The following is a 23,017-nucleotide window of genomic DNA, read 5'->3' as shown; positions in this document are numbered from 1 at the left end:
TTCACTGGTCATGGATGTTAAACTGACCTCTTGCTCTGTCTGTCCCTGGCAGTGGGAGGAGGTGAGTGGCTACGACGAGAATATGAATACCATCCGCACCTACCAGGTGTGCAACGTCTTCGACAACAACCAGAACAACTGGGTCCGCACCAAGTACATCCGCCGGCGCGGCTCCCAGCGTATCCACGTGGAGATGAAGTTCTCGGTGCGCGACTGCAGCTCCATCCCCAGCGTCCCCGGCTCCTGTAAAGAGACGTTTAACCTGTACTACTACGAGACGGACTCTGACACGGCCAATAAGGTGTCCCCGGCCTGGATGGAGAACCCCTGGATTAAAGTGGACACCATCGCTGCAGACGAGAGCTTCTCCCAGGTGGACCTGGGCGGCCGGGTGATGAAAATCAACAGGGAGGTACGGAGCTTCGGCCCCGTGTCACGCCAGGGTTTCTACCTGGCCTTCCAGGACTACGGCGGCTGCATGTCGCTCATCGCCGTGCGCGTCTTCTACAGGAAGTGCCCCCGCGTCGTCGAGAATGGCGCTGTGTTCCCTGAGACCCTGTCGGGGGCGGAGAGCACCTCCCTGGTGGCGGCGCGGGGCGTGTGTGTGCCCAATGGGGAGGAGGTGGATGTGCCCATCAAGCTCTACTGTAATGGGGACGGGGAGTGGATGGTGCCCATCGGGCGCTGTATGTGCAAGGCTGGGCACGAGGCGGTGGAGAACGGCACCGTGTGTCGAGGTGAGAGCTGCTGATATAATGTGTTTACTGCTACTGTGGACGTTTTGCCTTGGGGTCACTTACTTATTGAGACTAGTGATAAGCCACAGGATAGAGACTTGGACAGATGTAGGATCTTAATTTGAGCCAGTTTGCTACAGCCGGAAAATAATCCTGCAGCAACAGGAAATGTGAATTATTATAATGAATGGACATTTCTGTAGCAGCTGATATATTTTTCGTAAAACGAACTTCAGAAGCCTTTTTAAATGTCAAATACACTACAAGTTTCACATTTCCTGCATTGCAAGAAAGTTCTCCTTCAACAGGGTGATTTAAATTAAGATCCTACATCTTTAATGCATATAATTACTTTGGTCTACTAACTACAGTAGAATCACTAAGGGAACGCAATTAGTGCCAGGAAAGATGGGTCAAGAACGTGCTGTAGGGGGGAGAGTGTTGAGGGTAATTAGAGGTGTCTTTAAACCGTAGACCTGTGTCCCAGCCTTACATTCAGAGAGATATCACTTTATGCCAAGAAAGCACTATCCTAGTGTCTTCCCTTACCCTAATGTATTTCTGTGATGAGTGAAGAAAGGAAGAGACAAGGAAAATGTCCGACACACACACACACACAACCTTACACACATAAATCCCTGGCGATTTGATTAGAAATATCAAGTACTGCTAATGAAGCCCTCAACGACCTGTTCTGCCGTGTTTCACGGTGTGAAGGTTTGTGTCTTTGGGGAGGAGGAACACTTAAATAACCAGAGGTAGTCAATGATATCACTGAGCTGTAGTCATACTGTCACACAGACCCAGCAGTGACTCCCCTATATCGTTACATTTGGTTTAGTCATTCAGGAAATCATTATTCCAGAGTCCATTTTGATTGTAATTTGACGATTGGATGAGGACAGTGACTTCATATCACCAGGCACATTCATACTCACCCAACTTTTATATATAGCCCATAACTGACTGATCTATTAATAACCTATGCTTCCTGGTTTATGTAAGCCATGTTATGACCAGAAATGCCCTAAGCTCTGGGGAATGACCTGATTAGAGATTGCATTACCCCCACTTCTCGGTCCCAAAGACAATAGCACAGCAAAAACGGCATAACACCTCTAGTGATTACCAACATGCTCTAGGGTCAAGCCCTCTAACCTCGCCTCTCTTCCTCTCTCCCATGGAGAGCAGTGAATCATGGGAGTATAGCCCTTTGGATTAATGTCAAGACCTGATAGCCTGCAGGGAAAAGAGGGACCTTATTGCTGTAACAATACATTCACTAGCTACATGCATTTGTCTAGTTGGATGAATGAAAATGCAAGGTGGAGAAATTAGCAACGCTCATGCTCAGCCCATCTCTGACTTCCCCCCTTTCCAGTCATAATTGCTGTATTTGTGAGGAGTAAATTCATTAGTCACATATTTGTTGCTGTATCGATTTCTTTCAAAAGGAAGAAGCAAACACTCAAACTCTTGCTTGTACAAAGCACCTTTTCCAAACTTCCAAAGTTCAAACAAATGCCAGTCCCTTTAAAAAAAAGTACCAACATGCTTTAGATGGGTTTGGATTGTGCACATTGTTAACTGATTTGCTACATAGACACTGTTTTGTTGGGTAAACATACACTGTAGGCATTTACTCTGTCCAGTGGGGAAGCCATAGTTATGTCCTGAACAGTGGATGTTGTCTTCTGGGTTTTGGCTTCTTTTGAGAATTCAATGGTCATTAAACATAATGAGAGAGAGAGAACTCACCTGCTGCCCCCAGTGTATTCAACACCAGATTTACAACTCTTACATTGTAAATTACAATGACAATTCTGTAAAAAAAAAAAAAAAAAAACATTTGTAATGTTATTTGCAAAGAGAGTACACTCAGCTTTATGTGAGAGATTAGATGTGCATGACTCTGTACATGTAACATAAGCAACACCCTGTAGTATTTACCCCTCTCTCTCTCCACCTCCAGCAGACACATGGTCCTATGTAATGCTGGGCCACACTCAGATTATTGGGACATCATGGTTCTTGCGTGTAAAAGAGTCATTTGAATCAAGCCACTGCAAATGAAGTCTTCTGAGAATAGAATTCTGGGCTATTTTAGGGCAGACCCCCAAGCTCAAGCATTTACTAATGGGTCAGGAGGTCTGTAAACGCATGAGGGGAAAAGACTGTCCTCTCAATTTACCGCCAGTCCTACAAACATGGTGCATTAGATTCCCTCAGAAACTGAGTCATCCACAACGCTCTCTCTCTCTCTCTCTCTCTCTCTCTCTCGCTCGCTCTCTCTCTTTCTCCCTGTCTCTCCCTCTCCCTTTCCCTTTCCCTTTCCCTCTTCCTCTCCCTCTCCCGCCTCTCTCTCTCTCTCTCTCTCTCTCTCTCTCTCCCTCTTTGTCCTCCCCCTCTCACACACACACAGTTGATATGTTATTTTTACTTAACCACAATTTAAAAAGATTCACAGGGCTGTGTAGAGGAGACATAGTGGGAATGTTGTTGGGCGACCTCATATTGGGATATTGCTTTCAGTCCCTCTGCCACTCCTGAACTCAGCCTCTCTTATACAAGTGTCTCTTCTTCATCTCTGACAGAGCCTCTTTATGCAGACTGTGTGTGCATGCATGTGTGCACTCGTCCATGCGTGTGCGTGGTCCTATTTATAGCATATATGGTCGGGAAGCACAAACAGCTTCTGGCCCTAATTAGGAGAATGGCTCCTCAGAATGTTAGCGATGTTGTCAGTGTCAATACATGGCACTGGGTTGTCTCTACCTGCTACTGGATGAAAGTCAGGCACTGTTTACAAATTGACCTTTGCTACGCGTGTCCAGTTTTGTTAAGCCCTTGATAAGGTCAAAGTTAAATTCCACTGCTCCACAATAGTATGACACATCAGGCTGACTCAATAATTATTTTGTTTTGTCAAGAAGAATTGTCTCAAAGAACATGATTATTTTGGTGTTTTCAGTTTCATATTCTACTACTGTAGTATCACAAAATGTAAGCCAACTCTTGAGAGTGTAAAAGTGTAAACACTTTTAAATTGTTTTCAATCTATAGATATTTTATAGTGCCATGCTTGAATCTAGGGTTGGGAGGTATCCAGATTTTCATATCCTCATATGTTCCTTCTCTCACACCGGGATTTACGGTATTACCGGCTTAGTACATAAGGGGGTCTATTACCAGAATGGTAACAGAATTAGCACTTTGTAATAGAGAATTTCCATGGAGGCTGCTAGCTAAATATGCTAACGAGCGCATACGAAAATACACAAATTGCAAAGACAGACAACCCAGCTCATAAAGTTATACATATATAGAACTAACGAGAATTCACGAATGGGCATTCTATCAAAAGACATCGCTCTGACTGATGTGTAGCTACTTTTCTCCAGTACTTTTCTCGGGGGCCAGCCTACTTTTCTCTGGTAAAATGCAAGATTAATTTTAAACAAAACATTAGGAAATGTAGCTGGTTACATTCTGTCTATGATAAACATTAGAAATATGATGGCCATGCATCTCCCCCCTCTTACCAATGTTTCAGGCGCTGGAGAATGCCAAACACAGATGAATAGATATACACAAAACAAATACTATTTGAATCAACAACAACAAAAAAGTTATTCAACTGGTCACAAGTAAATGAGTTAGGTTTTCTCAATTGAAAAATACTGTTTATTTGATTATTACCAAACTGATATTTCAAGTTGCAACCTATTTCTTTCAACACTCTTTTCCTTTTCGGTTAAACCTAATAAATAACAAATACAATACAATATTTTATGTAAATACAACCCATTTTTTCATCTTGTTCGAAGTTCACTTTTTAATTTGGAATTACCTATTCACATTTTTTTAAATTGCGTTACAAGATATTAAATAAATTCCCTGTGAATCAAGACATTAAGTTGGTTCAATAACTTAAAATAATGTTTCCAAACAAATTCTTTACACAAGAATTCCACATTTAGTAGCCACAATATTGTAACCAAGCATTGGCTACCTTAACATAGAAACCTTATCAGGCTCTTTAGTATCACATGCACCTTATCATTATTAGGGCCAGTTGTTTTGGTTGTTTATGTTTTGTTTTTTACCAGTATTTCCAGCATTATCCACTAGGTTTGCTACAGGTAGAAAATCCTAGGAAATGTTATTTAATTGACACAAGCTGTCTCCAATCAGTCAATCAATGTCTGGTTGTATGTGAGTGTTTGGTGGGGGGATCGCCTAACAAGTCAGCTACGCTACACATGTTGCCATCAGCATTGTGTCAATGTGACGTTCTACCTGCTAGACCAGAAACCAACCGAAAATCCACTTTTTTTAAATTCCCATTAACAAGATAGAAGATAGAATGCGTCAGCCATCGAGAATTGAACCTCTGCGATTCTTGAGCTTGGACGCTGTCGTTGGACGTGACACAACGCGGGCAGTATAGCAGCTTTCATTGATTTCAAAGGAAGCGTTCCCTCAATGGCTGATGGCTGATGGCAATGTTGGACGCCCGATGGCTGTAGTTTAGCAGGGCCATAAGACAGTGGAGGTGTAGCTCTACAAATCTGAATTGCACAACGCTTATTATTTGGCAGGGAATGCTATTTTAGATCAGTGATTCTACATCTCACTTTGCTCAAGCTGATCCTCTCCAACGGATTCGGAAGATGTAGCAAAAAAATTGTCAATTAGAGGCAGTTTAAGGGGAGTGCACCCTCATTGACTGCAATGGGGAAACCCATTCTAGTAATTTTATTTCTATGGTGGTAGGATCCAGGGGCTGGAACGAAGGCACTGGCCTGAAACATTGATATCTGAGTATCACAGTTGATTTATTTATTGAATTACCCCTTATTATAGAATTGTCAATCCCCTCTCCTCTCTGTCTGGGTCTAGCCATGGGTGTTCCCTGGGTCCCTCTGTCAACAGACTCTTCCTTTTGTTTCATCACACTGGCTGTCCTTTGACTGCCTGCGATTCCTATAGCTTCTCATTGTGGCAAGAAGAAGATAGGACAGTTAGTAAAGGATGGGTTTGGACCTCTTGGTAAATGAGACAAAAACTAAATGAATTCAATAACAACAAGAGGCAAACACTCTTTCAATTCAAGAGAAGAATGTAAAGTTATCCTCCGAAAATGGGTAAAAAATATACTACTGTATATATTTGTTCCCACTGTCATGTCACAGACTGGTAAATGCACTCCAGAGTGGTCTGGCATAGACTGCTACGTGTCTGCCAGTGTCAGACAGTCAGAATTTTTGTGTCCCAAATGGCACCCTATTCTCTTTGCGCTCCTTTTGACCAGAGCCCTATGGGCCCTGCCGCCCTGGTCAAAAGGAGCGCACCATATAGGGAATAGCGTGCCATTTGGGACGCATCCAGAGAGTTGATGAAGTGGCAGACAGGCATTTAATTACTTTCACACCATTTTGATTGGATTAGCTTGCAAAGCCGGAGGCTGCAGTAACCTTCACACACATCACTTACCCCTTTAGAAGACACACTCCATGGTTTTGGTAGGATATTGGTTAGCAGCATTTGTTGATTGGAACAAAGGTTTCTACACATAGACATTCTCAATGTAGGCAATCATGGAGGAGAATAAATGATGGAGTGTATTAGCCTATGGTAGTGATATGAGGATTTGGTATAGATTCTCCTCTTTCTCTTTAACCCTATTTCAACACATACTCCATTTACATTTGAGTCATTTAGCAGACGCTCTTATCCAGAGCGACTTACAGTTAGTGAGTGCATACAGTTGTAGAATATGTATAACCCCATATATTGTCCTCTACACTCAACCACCTTTCCCTCCCTATCACACACCCTTCGCCTGTTATCGTATAGCCATTCAATTCCAGACCTCCAGATTTCAAAGTCTCTTTGACTATGCCTCACTCTGTTCTCCCAGAGTTTTAAATGCCATGAGACAAAAACCTGAATAGCAAGCCTCAGATTCCTGGAAGTTGTATTTTATTAACCATATGTGGAAAGACATGCCAAAGCTAATGTGTCTGTGTATTTCAAGACCAACATTTTATAATATGTATTTTTTCTCTCATGCCGTCATATTGTAAAATGTCTGGTATTGAATTTATGTCACTCTTAAGTATAATAACTTAATTCATAACCTCTCTCTCCCACTCCCTCTGTTTCTTCTCTCTATTTCTCCTCTGCAGCATGTGGCTCAGGGTTCTTTAAGCCTTCCCAGGGCAACCACCAGTGTCTCCAGTGTCCCATCAACAGTCGCATCACCAATGAAGGGGCCACCAACTGTGTGTGCCGCAACGGTTACTACCGCACCAACTCAGATCCCCCACTGATGCCCTGCACCAGTAGGTTCCTGGTCCTTACAGTACCACACACTCTCCATAGGGGGTGTTGTAGCACAGTGTTAAGGAAAGACAGTAGAGATTCTCATACTACAGCCTATTTAGTAGGTTTTTTATGTATTTAAGAATATAGCGTTTTGTAGCATGCAAACATGTATCAAAATTGATATTTTGACTAATGAATTGACAAATGCTCTCAGGACATAATGGACCATTATCAATTCGTGAACTGAGTTTTCATTTGTTATTTGAATTTACTAACAGAATCCATCACCTCTCCTCTAATAATTTAGGCCTAATGTGTCATTCACTATAGATAAAAGCACCTGTCTAGCAAAGACAGAATGAATCTGATACATGTTGTGCATAATGCAATGAGCACAAACAAACCTATGCTAACCTATTCAACTTTCACTCTTTTAACAACACTCCAGCTCCACTTGTATATTATTTTCACATCAAATCAAATCAAATTTTATTGGTCACATGCGCCGAATACAACAGTGAAATGCTTACTTACAGCCCTTAACCAACAGTGCATTTATTTTAACAAAAAAAGTAAAAATAAAACAACAACAAAAAAAGTGTTGAGAAAAAAAGAGCAGAAGTAAAATGCATACTTCTAGGTGCCCCGTACCCGAGGGCAAAACACGGGTTATGCTTCATCCTGGTATGTGGTGGCCCTCTTTTGTATACGCACTGAACTGGTGGAATGTCCCTTCCATTCTCTTCCATTGGTGCAACAGTCCGACAAGGACCTCAGAGAAAATAGCCTGAGAGATTTGCATAAGCCTGTCCCTTATGAGGGGGGCAGCTGTTTAGAATGTGAAAACATGGTCTGCGTCCCAAATGGAACCCTATTGCCTTTATAGTGGACTACTTTTGACCAGAGCCCTATAGGTACCCTATTATGGGCCCTGGTAAAAAGTAGTGCACTATAAAGGCAATAGGGTTCCATTTGGGACGCAACCAGGGCCACAATGGCGAGGTGGCCCTCAGCAGTCTTTTTCTGATTGAAGAGGCAGAAATGAGCATGCATGGGCATTCTTTGTGTCTGTCAGATTTCAATAGGACGCTAGCTAGCTCACTGCTCTTTTCACTGTTCTCGCTCCCTACTATTGAAATTTGTATCTGAAGCCTGATGGGGTTGAATAGAGCTCATGAAAATTATTTGGTCTTTGAATTTAGTGTCCGAATAATCACCTAAGGTGAATACTTTCTGTTCAGTTGAAGTGTGGAGACTGTAGTTTTGTAACCTACTGTACACTACTCCAACCACATAGAGTTAATTTATTACAGAGTTAACCAGCTGTCAACAACTCTGATCCTGGAGAGCTATAGTACAGGGTGTGGCTTGGGTTGAAATCAAATGCTGGACACCCTGTTGCTCCTCAGGACCAAGGTTGATGATGACCAGTGTCTGGAGTATAGACCTTATTATCAGTGACCCTCCCTAAACTCTTCTTCATCTCCCTCATCTTCCCTGACAGCCATCCCCTCTGCGCCCCAGAGCGTAATCTCCATCGTGAACGAGACATCCCTGAGGCTGGAGTGGAGCGCGCCGCGCGATGGCGGGGGCCGCGAGGACGTGGTCTACAACGTCATCTGTAAGAACTGTGGAGGGGGCCGGGGAGGCTGCACACGCTGCGGGGACAACGTCCAGTTCGCCCCCCGCCAACTGGGCCTGACAGAAACCAGGGTCCACATCAGTGACCTGCTGGCCCACACGCAATACACCTTTGAGATCCAGGCAGTCAACGGGGTCTCCGACCAGAGCCCCTACTCGCCACAGTACTCCTCGGTCAAAATCACCACCAACCAGGCCGGTAAGGAACCAATAGACACAGTCCGCTACAGCAATTCATTCAATCTTCTCCAACAGTACTGTGTTCAAGTGTGAAGTTCAGTGGAGAGAAATGGTCAGCAGTGTGTCCAGTCTGACAAGGAGTGCCAAAGGAAATATTACACCAAATATGGGTTTAGACATTTTGATGGACGAAACAATCATCCTGGTGTTTTGCAAGGGCAAGATCTGCATAAGTAAATATATACTTAATGTAGTACAAACCATGTCTGTGTAAGGATGCTTAAGTAATATTTATGATGTCTGCATGAGATAGAGGATATTCCTGAACAATTCAGTGACAGAATGATTTGTGACCTTTATTAGTATTGAGTAAGTTGAATTGCATTTAGGGCGCTTGGTATACAGTATTCAGACATGACTTACACCGTATTTGTTCAGGTTCCAGTTTCAATGAACTGGGTGTTAGGCAGTGTTGTTATTGGGGTCAGGCTATCGGTTGAAACTCTCTGCCCTTGAAACTGTAGTCTTTTCTCCAGTGCAGTAGCTGTCAGTCCCAATTACTGTCTGGGCTGGGACTGTAAAAATACCAAACTCAGGTTCCCATGAGCCCCAGTGTCTCTGCGGCCGCTGGGACCTGCAATTACAGACTATAAGGACAAGCACTAATATTACATAAACAGGGCCTCATTAAGCCCTCATTAAGGAAATGTGTGTGTGTGTGTGCGTGCGTGCGGATGGCTGTGTCTTTGCCTACTGAGTGAATATTTCACACCTCAGAGTGAAAACAAATACAATATTACTATTAGTATTTTCAGAGCATGGATGACTGTAATAGTACTTAATAAACCGCCTCTGATGTTCCTGGCTCTCCGTTCCTTCAGCAGAGTACAGATGTCAGCCTTAGAGACAGGGTGCAGGACCAGGTACAGGCTGCTGCATCATTAGTCTATCTCTTGATTGGCAGTTGAAATTTTAAAGCTGTCTGCTCCCTGGTGTTGTGGTATTGTCACTAACCCTAACCCTTCTATCCCTGTCTATCTGAACCTGTATCTCCTTCTCTCTTCCCTCTTCTCTCTCTCTCTCGCTCTCTTTCTCTCAGCGCCATCGGCCGTGTCGATTATGCACCAGGTGAGCCGGACCCCTGACAGCATCACTCTCTCCTGGTCCCAACCTGACCAGCCCAACGGCCTCATACTGGACTATGAGCTGCAGTACTATGAAAAGGTAAAGTCAGTTGACAGGTGTTACTACTGTATTACTGCTGTAATTGCTATTACTGTAAGCTTGGGGAGCATTCAAACAGTGAGCAGATCCAGTCTTACACTCTGTGTGTGCGTGTGCATGTGCATGTGTGTGTTCCAGAGCATGGCAGAATGGAACTCATCGGTGGTGCACAGTCAGACCAACACAGCAGTTATCCATGGCCTGAAGCCCGGAGCTATATACGTCTTCCAGGTGCGGGCTCGGACCGTAGCTGGATTCGGACGCTTCAGCGGAAAGATGTTCTTTCAGACCATGACCGAAGGTATGCCGTTCGAACTAGACCTCGAACCATCGAATAGTATTTGTTTTAGTGTTTTTCAAACACTTGATTTAGCTTGCCCGCTATATGGTATAGTCCCAAAAGTGCAACATTGCAGAGTAGGCCAACCTAGTAGAAGTTAATAAGCGGAATGGGGTTTATTTTGTTGTGTACTTGCAGAGGAGTACAAGTCCAGCTTTCAGGAGAAGCTCCCCCTCATCATTGGCTCAGCCGCTGCAGGCGTGGTCTTCATCATCGCTGTCGTCGTATTCGTCATCGTCTGCAATCGAAGAAGCTCTGAGAGACCAGAATCTGAATACACAGACAAGCCCCAGCACTACACCAGTGGCCACAGTGAGTAACGCCTTTACAATTTTAATCATCTTTTTTTGAACTAGGATTAATTTAGATTTATATAGATTCACCTTCCAACAGACAACCATCTATCCGTGGGAAATGTGTTGAATGGTGGAGTGAAACATTTGTTTAGAAATAATACTATCATCCTGGAGACAGTGGGGATATTACGGTTAGATGTGGAATACTGGGAGTTCAGGGTTACTACTGTACCTAACTACCTGTATCAGGTCTTAGCCCAGGCATCATTTTAGCTACTCTTGTATGTAGTCCCAATGTGTATCCCCAGGATGTATATTATGCATAGCCTCTGTTTTCTTTGTTTCTCCTTCCAAGTGTCTCCAGGAATGAAGATCTATATCGACCCCTTCACTTATGAGGACCCCAACGAGGCGGTGAGGGAGTTTGCCAAAGAGATCGACACCTCCTGTGTCAAGATCGAGCAAGTCATTGGCGCAGGTAAAAAATCAACCGGTGAAGGTGATAACCCTACACAGTGGCTTGCGAAAGTATTCACCCCCCTTGGCATTTTTCCTATTTTGTTGCCTTACAACCTGGAATTTAAATGGATTTTTTGGGGGTTTGTATCATTTGATTTACACGACATGCCTACCACTTTGAAGATGCAAAATATTTTTTATTGTGAAACTAACAAGAAATAAGACAAAAAAACAGAACTTGAGCGTGCATAACTATTCACCCCCCTCAAAGTCAACACTTTGTAGAGCCACCTTTTGCAGCAATTACAGCTTGTAAGTCTCTTGGGATAATAATAATAATAATATGCCATTTAGCAGACGCTTTTATCCAAAGCGACTTACTGTCATGCGTGCATACATTTTTGTGTATGGGTGGTCCCGGGGATCGAACCCACTACCCTGGCGTTACAAGCACCGTGCTCTACCAGCTGGGTATGTCTCTGTCATTGTCCTGCTGAAAGGTGAACCTCCGTCCCAGTCTCAAATCTCTGGAAGACTGAAACAGGTTTCCCTCAAGAATTTCCCTGTATTTAGCGCCATCCATCATTCCTTCAATTCTGACATGTTTCCCAGTCCCTGCCGATGAAAAACATCCCCACAGCATGATGCTGCCACCACCATGCTTCACTGTGGTGTTCTCGGGGTGATGAGAGGTGTTGGGTTTGCGCCAGACCTAGCATTTTCCTTGATGGCCAAAAAGCTCAATTTTAGTCTCATCTAACCAGAGTACCTTCTTCCATATGTTTGGAGAGTCTCCCACATGCCTTTTGGCGAACACCAAACGTGTTTACTTATTTTTTTCTTTAAGCAATGGCTTTTTTCTGGCCACTCTTCCGTAAAGCCCAGCTCTGTGGAGTGTATGGCTTAAAGTGGTCCTATGGACAGATACTTCAATCTCCGCTGTGGATCTTTGCAGCTCCTTCAGGGTTATTTTTGGTCTCTTTGTTGTCTCTCTGATTAATGTCCTCCTTGCCTGGTCCGTGAGTTTTGGTGGTTGCACCAGATCTTATTTAGGGGCTTCATAGCAAAGGGGGTGAATACATATGCACGCACCACTTTTCCGTTATTTATTTTTTAGAATATTTTTAAACAAGTTATTTTTTTCATTTCACTTCACCAATTTGGACTATTTTGGGTATGTTCATTACATGAAATCCAAATAAAAATCAATTTAAATTACAGGTTGTAATGCAACAAAATAGGAAAAACGCCAAGGGGGATGAATACTTTTGCAAGGCACTGTATACATTACAACATATACATTATAACACATTTTAAACTTAGTCCTGGACTAAAAAGCATTCTCAATGGACATTCGCCATTGAAATCACTTTTTATTCCAGGACTTGACTTAATCTGTGTATGGGAAACTGGCCCATAAAGTGTGATATTGATATACACATGTGTATTAAACCCAATAATTCATCTTGTAAGATTGTCTTACATTTAATATATCCAAGTTACAGACCCATATCATAGCACTTGGATAAATCTTATACAGATGTAGGATCTTAATTTGAGCCAGTTTGCTACAGCAGGAAAATAATCCTGCAGCAACAGGAAATGTGAATTATTATGTGGATTATAATTAATGGACATTTAAAAACAAAAAATCGTTAGGGCAAATCAAGTCTGAAATGTTAAAGTGGAAATTACAAACTTTAGAAGCCTTGTTAAACCTCGAATACGCTACAATTTTCTGCAACAGTCCTTTGCTGATGCACAGTAAACCTGAACATGTTATTGTTCAGGAGAGTTTGGGGAGGTGTGCAGCGGGAACCTGCATCTCCCGGGAAAGAGAGAGATCCTGGTGGCCATCAAGACCCTGAAGGTTGGCTACACAGAGCGCCAGAGACGGGACTTCCTATCTGAGGCGTCCATCATGGGCCAGTTTGACCACCCCAACATCATCCACCTGGAGGGCGTGGTAACCAAGAGCGCCCCCGTCATGATCATCACTGAGTTCATGGAGAACGGATCGCTGGACTCCTTCCTCAGGGTCAGTAGGTCAATGGGCCTTAACGTAGGGCATCTCAATACTCTGGAGAGATCTTTTCTCCTTTCCTTCCTTCTTCCAGACACTTATCAGGTTCATACACAGTAGGTGGCTTTCCCCTGTCTTGTCTTTTTGGATCAGTGCAAATAAAAGGAAAGGGCTGGATCTCTGCCTAATCTCATGAGTGAATTTCAGAGATAATGAATATGACAGCATTTAAAATTCAGAAAGTATTCATACCCCTTGACTTATTCCACATTTTGTTGTGATATAGCCTGAATTCAAAATGAATTAAAAAAACAAAAGTATCACTAATCTACAAAGAATACCCCATAATGACAAAGTGAAAACATATTTTTTTGCAAATGTATTGAAAATGAAATACAGAAAGAGGAAATGTACATAAGTATTCACACCTCTGAGTCAATACTTTGTAGAAGCACCTTTGGTGGTGATTACAGCTTTGAGTCATCTTGGGTATGTCTGTATCAGTTTTGCACATCTGCATTTTCTCCCATTCTTCCCTGCAGATTTTCTCAAGCTCTGTTAGGTTAGATGGGGAGTATTTCCACAGATTTTCATTGGGTTTCAAGTCTGGGCTTTGGATGGGCCACTCAAGGACTTTCACATCCTTGTTCTGAAGCCATTCCAGCATTGCTTCGGATGTATGTTTGGGGTCATTGTCCAGTTGGAACATAAATATTTGCCCCAGTCTAAGGTTGTTTGCACTCTGAAGCAGGTTCTCATCAAGGATTTGCCTGTATTTGGCTCCATTCATTGTTCCCTCTATCCCAGTCCCTGCCGCTGAAAAGCATCCCCATTGCATGATGCTGCCACCACCATGCTTCACAGAAGGGATGGCGTTAGACAGGTGATGAGCTGTGCCTGGTTTTCTCCTGACATAGTGCTTTGCATTCAGGCCAAAGAGTTACATTTTTGTCTCATCAGACCACAAAATCTTTTGCCAGAGTCTTTCACTTGCCTTTTTGTAAACTCCAGGCGTGCTGTCATGTGCCTTTTTCTCAGGAGTGCCTTCTGTCTGGCTGCACTCCCATAAAGCCTAGATTGGTTGTGCTATAGAGACTGTTTTCCTTCTGGCAGGTTATCTCATCTCAGCCAAGGAACTCTATAGTGTCAGAGTGGTCATTGGGTTCTTGGTCACCTCCCTGACCAAGGTCCTTCTTGCCCAGTTGCTCAGTTTGGTCGGACGCTCAGTTTGGTCGGACGGCCAGCTCTAGGCGGAGTCTGGGTAGTTCCATATTTGTTCCATTTCCCAATAATGGGGACCACTGTGCTCTTGGAAACTTCCAACACTCTATAAATTGTTTTATACCCTTCCCCAAATATATGCCTCATCACAATTCTATCTCAGAGATCTATAGACAGTTCCTTGGATTTCATGGTATAGTTTCTGCTCTGACATGCACTGTCAACTGTGGGACCTTAAATAGACAGGTGTGTTTCTTTCTAAATCATGTCCAAACAATTGAATTGGCCACAGGTGGACTCCAATCAAATTGTAGTGACATCTCAAGGATGATCAAAGGAAATTGGATGCACCTGAGCTCAATTTAGAGCGTCATAGCAAAAGGGTGTGAATACTTATGTAAATTAGATATTTCTGTATTTAATTTTCTATAAATGTGCTAACATTTCTAATAACATGTTTTCACTTTGTCATTATGGGGTATTGTGTGTAGATGGGTGAGATATTTGTTTTTAATCCATTTTGAATTCAGGCTGTAACACAACAAAATGTGGAATAAGTCAAGGGGTATGAATACTTTCTGAAGGTACTGTAACACAGTAACCAGACAGTGGATAAGTATCTCTTATCAACTACAGATTTTTCAACTTCAACTACGTTTCAACATCAAGAACACAATGGATTCAAGAACACAGTGGCTGTCTCTCCTCCCCATCAACACTTTATAGCTTTCTTGTTTTTGATTCGCTGTAGTGGGTCCCTCCGGGCTGGGCCCAGGTGTGAGGTGTGTAGAGTTGGCTTAGTTAGATCAGGCGAGCTCACAGATCCAGATGAGGATCAACCAGACGCAAAATGTTGTGCGGCTAACAACGCCTGGAAACTAATATGAGAACCAGCATAATTTTTTGAGAACGTGTACTGCACGCCTGAGCACATATCAGAGAGTATAGCATAAAACATAACATAACATAACATAGCATAGTATAGACATATAGCAATATAACATTTCTGTATTTCTTTAGCAAAATGATGGGCAGTTCACAGTGATCCAACTGGTGGGCATGCTGCGTGGCATAGCAGCGGGCATGAAGTACCTGAATGACATGAACTACGTGCACCGGGACCTGGCCGCCCGCAATATCCTGGTCAATAGCAACCTGGTGTGTAAGGTGTCGGACTTCGGGCTCTCACGCTTTCTGGAGGATGACACATCAGATCCCACTTACACCAGCGCCCTGGTGAGTGTGGCTCTGTCCCAATATCCATACTTCCATACTGTGTAGTATGAAGCAATGTATTTTGGGCATGTTAGACCCCACAAACACCAGTGTCCTGGTGAGTATGGCTCTGTACCAATCATAGGAATAGATTATATTTCTATGCTTCCAATATACACACTAGAATACCACTTATTATGAAGCAATGTATTGGGCGTGCATTGTAAGTGGTATGCTAGTATGGAAATGTATCAGGTTTAAGATGATAAATACAGGATGCATCCTAATAGTCTAAAGTGGCTTCTTCTCGTCTCCGTCCTTTCATCGCCACTGATTTGCAAGTTATGGACACAGGAAAGCAATATCACAGTTGCTTGAAGGGATACTTTGAGATTTTGTCAATGGCCTTTATCTACTTCCCCAGAGTCAAATTAACTCATGGATACCATTTTTATGTATCTGCATCCAGTATGAAGGAAGTTAGAGGTAGTTTCACGAGCCAACGCTAACTAGCGTTGCGCTAATGCTAGTTAGCAATTGCACTAACGCTAGTAAGCAACTTCCTTCAAACTGCAGAGACATAAAAATGGTATCCACGAGTTCATCTGACCTGGGAAGTAAAGGTCAACATTGCCAAAATCCCAAAGTATCCCTTTAACAAAGAATTTGCTTTCACCTGTCCAGTGCTATCAGATCAGTGCAGATGAAGACAATGGAGATGAGGAAACAACTATCACTTCTTGAGACTATTAAGATCCACCCACAACCTAGGATTTATTTGCAGGCTCCAGTCCAATTTTCTACCGTACTCCTGAAGTGTGCATTCAAAAAAAAAAAGCAAGGGACTCTTCATATAATGAAAAAGCTTTTATTTGTATGGCATGTTCAATGGAACAAATATTTTAAAACGCGTTTCGGCAGCATGGCCTTCATCATGGAGTACTCCGAAATGTGTCAGAGTTTTTAAATACGTGTTATTTAACCGCTTTTTACCAAAGAGCACCTTTTATTTACCAATACCTACTAGTGTATTATCCAGCAGCACTTCCTTCCTCCTTTTTTGTACTCCTTCTTATAGTTTTAAAAGAAATGGACTGGTTTAAGAAATATGGTGGAAACTGACATTAAGTCGCTCTGGAGAAGAGTGTCTGCTAAATTACTTGCACCAATCCAATACTTCTAAATGGATGAGGAGAGTGACCAAGTGCACGGTCCTGACTGAAGGGTAGAGAATTAGTACGCAACACTTGTCTGTCTTTCCAGGGAGCGAAGATCCCTATCCGATGGACTGCTCCGGAAGCCATCCAGTACAGGAAGTTCACCTCCTCCAGTGATGGGTGGAGCTACGGCATCGTCATGTGGGAGGTGATGTCATACGGAGAGAGGCCTTACTGGGATATGAGTAATCAAGATGTGAGTATCCAGGAGTCATCATGGTCGTCATCTCTCTCTCTCTCTCTCTCTCTCTCTCTCTCTCTCTCTCTCTCTCTCTCTCTCTCTCTCTCTCTCTCTCTCTCTCTCTCTCTCTCACTTTTATTGTAAATAAGAATAGAATGTTTATAAACGCATCTATATTAAAGTGGTTGCTTCCATGATTACGGATAGTCCTGAATGAATCGTGAATAATGATGAGTGAGAAAGTTACATATGCACAAATATCATACCCCCCCCCCCCCCCCCCATGTCTTGGAGGTATGATACAGTGGCTTGCGAAAGTATTCACCCCCCTTGGCATTTTTCCTATTTTGTTGCCTTACAACCTGGAATTAAAATGGATTTTTGGGGGATTTGTATCATATGATTTACACAATATGCCTACCACTTTGAAGATGCAGAATATTATCCGTGAAACAAACAAGAAATAAGACAAAAAAAACAGAAAACTTGTAGAGCCACCTTTTGCAGCAATTACAGCTGAAAGTCTTTTGGGGTATGTCTCTATAAGCTTGGCACATCTAGCCACTGGGATTTTTGCCCATTCTTCAAGGCAAAACTGCTCCAGCTCCTTCAAGTTGGGTTCCGCTGGTGTACAGCAATCTTTAAGTCATACCACAGATTCTCAATTGGATTGAGGTCTGGGCTTTGACTAGGCCATTCCAAGACATGTAAATGTTTCCCCTTAATCCACTCGAGTGTTTCTTTAGCAGTATGCTTAGGGTCATTGTCCTGCTGAAAGGTGAACCTCAATCCCAGTCTCAAATCTCTGGAAGACTGAAACAGGTTTCCCTCAAGAATTTCCCTGTATTTAGCACCATTCATCATTCCTTCAATTCTGACATGTTTCCCAGTCCCTGCCAATGAAAAACATCCCCACAGCATGATGCACAGGGATGGTGTTCTTGGGGTGATGAGAGGTGTTGGGTTAGCGTTTTCCTTGATGGCCAAAAAGCTCAATTTTAGTCTAATCTGACCAGAGTACCTTCTTCCATATGTTTGGGGAGTCTCCCACATGTCTTTTGGCGAACACCAAACATGTTTGCTTATTTCTTTCTTTAAACAATGTTTTTTTTCTGGCCATTCTTCCGTAAAGCCCAGCTCTGTAGAGTGTACGGCTTAAAGTGGTCATATGGACAGATACTCCAATCTCCGCTGTAGAGCTTTGCAGCTCCTTCAGGGTTATCTTTGGTCTCTTTGTTGCCTCTCTGATTAATGCCCTCCTTGCCTGGTCCATGAGTTTTGGTGGGCGGCCCTCTCTTGGCAGGTTTGTTGTGGTGCCATATTCTTTCAATTTTTTAATAATGGATTTAATGTTGCTCCGTGGGATGTTCAAAGTTTTGGATATTTTTTTATAACCCAACCCTGATCTGTACTTCTCCACAACTTTGTCCCTGACCTGTTTGGAGAGCTGCTTGGTCTTCATGGTGCCGCTTGCTTGGTGGTGCCCCTTGCGTAGTGGTGTTGCAGACTCTGGGGCCTTTCAGAACAAATGTATGTACAGTGAGGGAAAAAAGTATTTGATCCCCTGCTGATTTTATACGTTTGCCCACTGACAAAGACATGATCAGTCTATAATTTTAATGGTAGGTTTATTTTAACAGTGAGAGACAGAATAACAACAAAAAAATCCAGAAAAAAGCATGTCAAAAATGTTATAAATTCATTTGCATTTTAATGAGGGAAATAAGTATTTGACCCCTCTGCAAAACATGACTTAGTACTTGGTGGAAAAACCCTTGTTGGCAATCACAGAGGTCAGACGTTTCTTGTAGTTGGCCACCAGGTTTACACACATCTCAGGAGGGATTTCATTCCACTCCTCTTTGCAGATCTTCTCCAAGTCATTATGGTTTCGAGGCTGACGTTTGGCAACTCGAACCTTCAGCTCCCTCCACATATTTTCTATGGGATTAAGGTCTGGAGACTGGCTAGGCCACTCCAGGACCTTAATGTGCTTCTTCTTGAGCCACTCCTTTGTTGCCTTGGCTGTGTGTTTTGGGTCATTGTCATGCTGGAATACCCATCCACGACCCATTTTCAATGCCCTGGCTGAGGGAAGGAGGTTCTCACCCAAGATTTGATGGTACATGGCCCCATCCATCGTCCCTTTGATGCGGTGAAGTTGTCCTGTCCCCTTAGCAGAAAAACACCCCCAAAGCATAATGTTTCCACCTCCATGTTTGACAGTGAGGATGGTGTTCTTGGGGTCATAGGCAGCATTCCTCCTCCAAACACGGCGAGTTGAGTTGATGCCAAAGAGATCGATTTTGGTCAGTTCTCCTCTGAATCATTCAGATGTTCATTGGCAAACTTCAGACGGGCCTCTATATGTGCTTTCTTGAGCAGGGGGACCTTGCGGGCGCTGCAGGAGTTCAGTCCTTCACGGCGTAGTGTGTTACCAATTGTTTTCTTGGTGACTATGGTCCCAGCTGCCTTGAGATCATTGACAAGATCCTCCCGTGTAGTTCTGGGCTGATTCCTCACCGTTCTCATGATCATTGCAACTCCACGAGGTGAGATCTTGCATGGAGCCCCAGGCCGAGGGAGATTGACAGTTCTTCTGTTGTCACCTTCTCACCAAGCTGCTTGGCGATGGTTTTGTAGCCCATTCCAGCCTTGTGTAGGTCTACAGTCTTGTCCCTGACGTCCTTGGAGAGCTCTTTGGTCTTGGCCATGGTGGAGAGTTTGGAATCTGATTGATTGATTGCTTCTGTGGACAGGTGTCTTTTATACAGGTAACAAGCTGAGATTAGGAGCACTCCCTTTAAGAGTGTGCTCCTAATCTCAGCTCGTTACCTGTATAAAAGACACCTGGGAGGCAGAAATCTTTCTGATTGAGAGGGGGTCAAATACTTATTTCCCTCATTAAAATGCAAATCAATTTATAACATTTTTGACATGCGTTTTTCTGGATTTTGTTGTTGTTATTTTGTCTCTCACTGTTCAAATAAACCTACCATTAAAATTATAGACTGATAATTTCTTTGTCAGTGGGCAAACGTACAAAATGAGGAGGGGATCAAATACTTTTTTCCCTCACTGTATACTGAGATCATGTGACAGATCATATGACACTTAGATTGCACACAGGTGGACTTTATTTAACTAATTATGTGAATTCTGAAGGTAATTGGTTGCACCACATCTTATTTAGGGGCTTCATAGCAAAGGGGTGAATACATATGCACGCATCACTTTTCCGTTATTTACTTTTTAGAATTTTTTTAGTTATTTTTTTCATTTCACTTCACCAATTTTGACTATTTTGTGTATGTCCATTACATGAAATCCAAATAACAATTTATTTAAATTACAGGTTGTAATGCAACAAAATTAGAAAAATGCCAAGGGGGATGAATACTTTTGCAAGGCACTGTATTTGTATGTCTGTTACTTTCTCACTCATCATTATTCACGATTAATTCAGGACTATCCGTAAGCTATTGGTCTCCCGAGTGGTGCAGTGGTCTAAGGCACTGCATCTGTGCCACTAGAGATCCTGGTTTGAATCCAGGCTCTGTCGTAGCCAGCCGCGACTGGGAGACCCATGGGGCGGCGCACAATTCGTCCAGGGTATGGGAGGGAATGGCCGGCAGGGACGTAGCTCAGTTGGTAGAGCATGGCGTTTGCAACGCCAGGGTTGTGGGTTCGATTCCCACAGGGGGCCAGTATTAAAAAAGAATAATGTATGCACTCACTACCTGTAAGTCGCTCTGGATAAGAGTGTCTGCTAATAAAAGTGACTCCAAAATGACACAATACATCATTTACCAAAATAGTCTGAAACACAACCAAAACAAACAGCAAATGCATCCAACCAATTTGTAGAGTCACAAGCTTGATGTAGTCATTGCGTGCTATGAATATGGGACCAAATATTTAACTTTCTACGACTTTAAAACACATAAGTGAATTTGTCCCAATACTTTTGGTTCCCTAAAATGGGGGGACTATGTACAAATGTACTGTAATTTCTCAACTGTTCACCTGATATGGATGAACATACCCTCATATTAAAGCTGACAGTCTGCACTTGAACCTCATAGTCATTGTATCATTTAAAATATGTCGCTGTCCCAACACTTTTGGAGGGAGGGAGCGATCGAGACACATACAGATAGAGACAGTCTCACTATACTTATTATACATTTGATTCAGACAGTATAAACCACATGGGGAGACCAACAACTTAGGCCAAGGCCTCTGTGATTTCTAAATCATCATTGATATAAATGTTCATATCAATCTGTGCCAATGCCCTGTAGGTGATCAATGCCATAGAACAGGACTACCGGTTGCCCCCGCCCATGGACTGCCCTAGTGCCCTGCACCAGCTCATGCTGGACTGCTGGCAGAAGGACCGCAACAATCGGCCCAAGTTCAGCCAGATTGTCAACAACCTAGACAAGATGATCCGCAACCCCAACAGTCTGAAGGCCATGACGCCGCTGTCATCAAGGTAAGGCACTCACAGGCTGTATGTCAGTCATCTGAAATGGCATCTACCTTTTCCTCATCTCCTTTCCTCAATGACAACCATTAATCTCAGAGGCCTATCCAGTCCTTTGATTCACTGTTTATTAGTCTTTTCTCTTTGTCTTTTGGGGTTTGGGTTCTCACTGGGTTGTCATTGGGTTTGTTTGGGTTCTCACTGGTTTGTTTGGGTTCTCACTGGGTTGTCATTGGGTTTGTTTGGGTTCTCACTGGGTTGTCATTGGGTTTGTTTGGGTACTCACTGGGTTGTCATTGGGTTTGTTTGGGTTCTCACTGGGTTGTCATTGGGTTTGGGTTCTACTGGGTTGTCATTGGGTTTGTTTGGGTTCTCACTGGGTTCCTCTCCTGTTCCTAGTGTTCACCTACCTCTGCTGGACCGCAGCACGCCTGACTTCTCCAGCTTCAGCACCGTGGACGAGTGGCTGGATGCCATCAAGATGGGCCAGTACAAGGAGAACTTTGCCAACGAGGACTTCACCAGCTTCGACGTGGTCTCCCAAATTACCATGGAGTAAGTAAACCTCCCCAGACTGTGCTAAATGTGTCCTGGACTGTACTAAATGTGTCCTGGACTGTGCTAAATGTGTCCTGGACTGTACTAAATGTGTCCTGGACTGTACTAAATGTGTCCTGGACTGTACTAAATGTGTCCTAGACTGTGCTAAATGTGTCCTGGACTGTACTAAATGTGTCCTGGACTGTGCTAAATGTGTCCTGGACTGTACTAAATGTGTCCTGGACTGTGCTAAATGTGTCATAGACACAGTGTTGTGTCACTGACTGCTCTCTCTCTCCACAGGGACATCCTCCGAGTAGGGGTGACCCTAGCGGGCCACCAGAAGAAGATCCTGAACAGTGTCCAGTCTATGCGGGCCCAGATGAATCAGATCACCTCCGTTGAGGTCTGACCTCTGATGTCTAGACGGGGAGGACACTGGACTGGACCCCCAGCCTGGTCTCCCTGTCAGACTTTGACCCCCCACCCCCATCAGACCCCCTTATCTAGACCGCCCTCCCATGTGTTCAGTCAAGTCGGCAGCCCGTACATTATGGTCAGTCTGGTCAGTCCACAACCACTGCCCCCTCCTATGTTCAGTCTGTCTCTAGCTGTGCTGAGTCTATGACTGTGTCCACACTTTGTCCAGTCTCCAACTGCAGTCTGTCTGTGTTGATTGCACGGCTGCAGCCCCTCCCTGTTTTTGTAGTAAGACATTGTTTACAGTCTATTGGTTGGATATGATTTCTAATAGTCCCCAGACTAAAACTCATCAACAGACTGCCCTTTAAAAGGGCTATTAAGAGAAGGTTGGGACCAGACTTCATATGACTTTACTCTCATCTTTCACAATGAGATTCTGAGGGTAGCAGTGACATTAACAATATGACCAGTACTCTGAACGGAGTGTATGATGTACTGGAT

General features: G+C 43.4%; 1 protein-coding gene across 1 annotated transcript in view; it reads left to right on the top strand.

Moving 5' to 3' along the window:
- LOC311147362 (ephrin type-B receptor 2-like) overlaps window positions 1–22,505 on the top strand; it is a gene marked incomplete at both ends in the record, with an annotated part of 56,191 nt that extends 33,686 nt beyond the window's left edge. The window contains 13 exons of the mRNA XM_084184049.1: window positions 53–737; window positions 6,929–7,084; window positions 8,572–8,907; window positions 9,988–10,112; window positions 10,251–10,413; window positions 10,591–10,764; window positions 11,104–11,226; window positions 12,998–13,245; window positions 15,472–15,687; window positions 16,930–17,079; window positions 21,369–21,562; window positions 21,953–22,108; window positions 22,397–22,505. Of these exons, the coding sequence (XP_084040175.1) occupies window positions 53–737; window positions 6,929–7,084; window positions 8,572–8,907; window positions 9,988–10,112; window positions 10,251–10,413; window positions 10,591–10,764; window positions 11,104–11,226; window positions 12,998–13,245; window positions 15,472–15,687; window positions 16,930–17,079; window positions 21,369–21,562; window positions 21,953–22,108; window positions 22,397–22,505 (2,835 nt within the window). The remainder of the gene's footprint in view (window positions 1–52; window positions 738–6,928; window positions 7,085–8,571; window positions 8,908–9,987; window positions 10,113–10,250; window positions 10,414–10,590; window positions 10,765–11,103; window positions 11,227–12,997; window positions 13,246–15,471; window positions 15,688–16,929; window positions 17,080–21,368; window positions 21,563–21,952; window positions 22,109–22,396) is intronic.
- Between the last annotated feature and the right edge of the window lie 512 nt (window positions 22,506–23,017).

Source organism: Coregonus lavaretus, assembly GCF_964263955.1.
Source record: "Coregonus lavaretus genome assembly, chromosome: 20".
NCBI lineage: Eukaryota > Metazoa > Chordata > Actinopteri > Salmoniformes > Salmonidae > Coregonus > Coregonus lavaretus.
The sequence above is the reverse complement of the archived record's forward strand: the minus strand, read 5'-3'. Positions and strand labels throughout refer to the sequence as shown.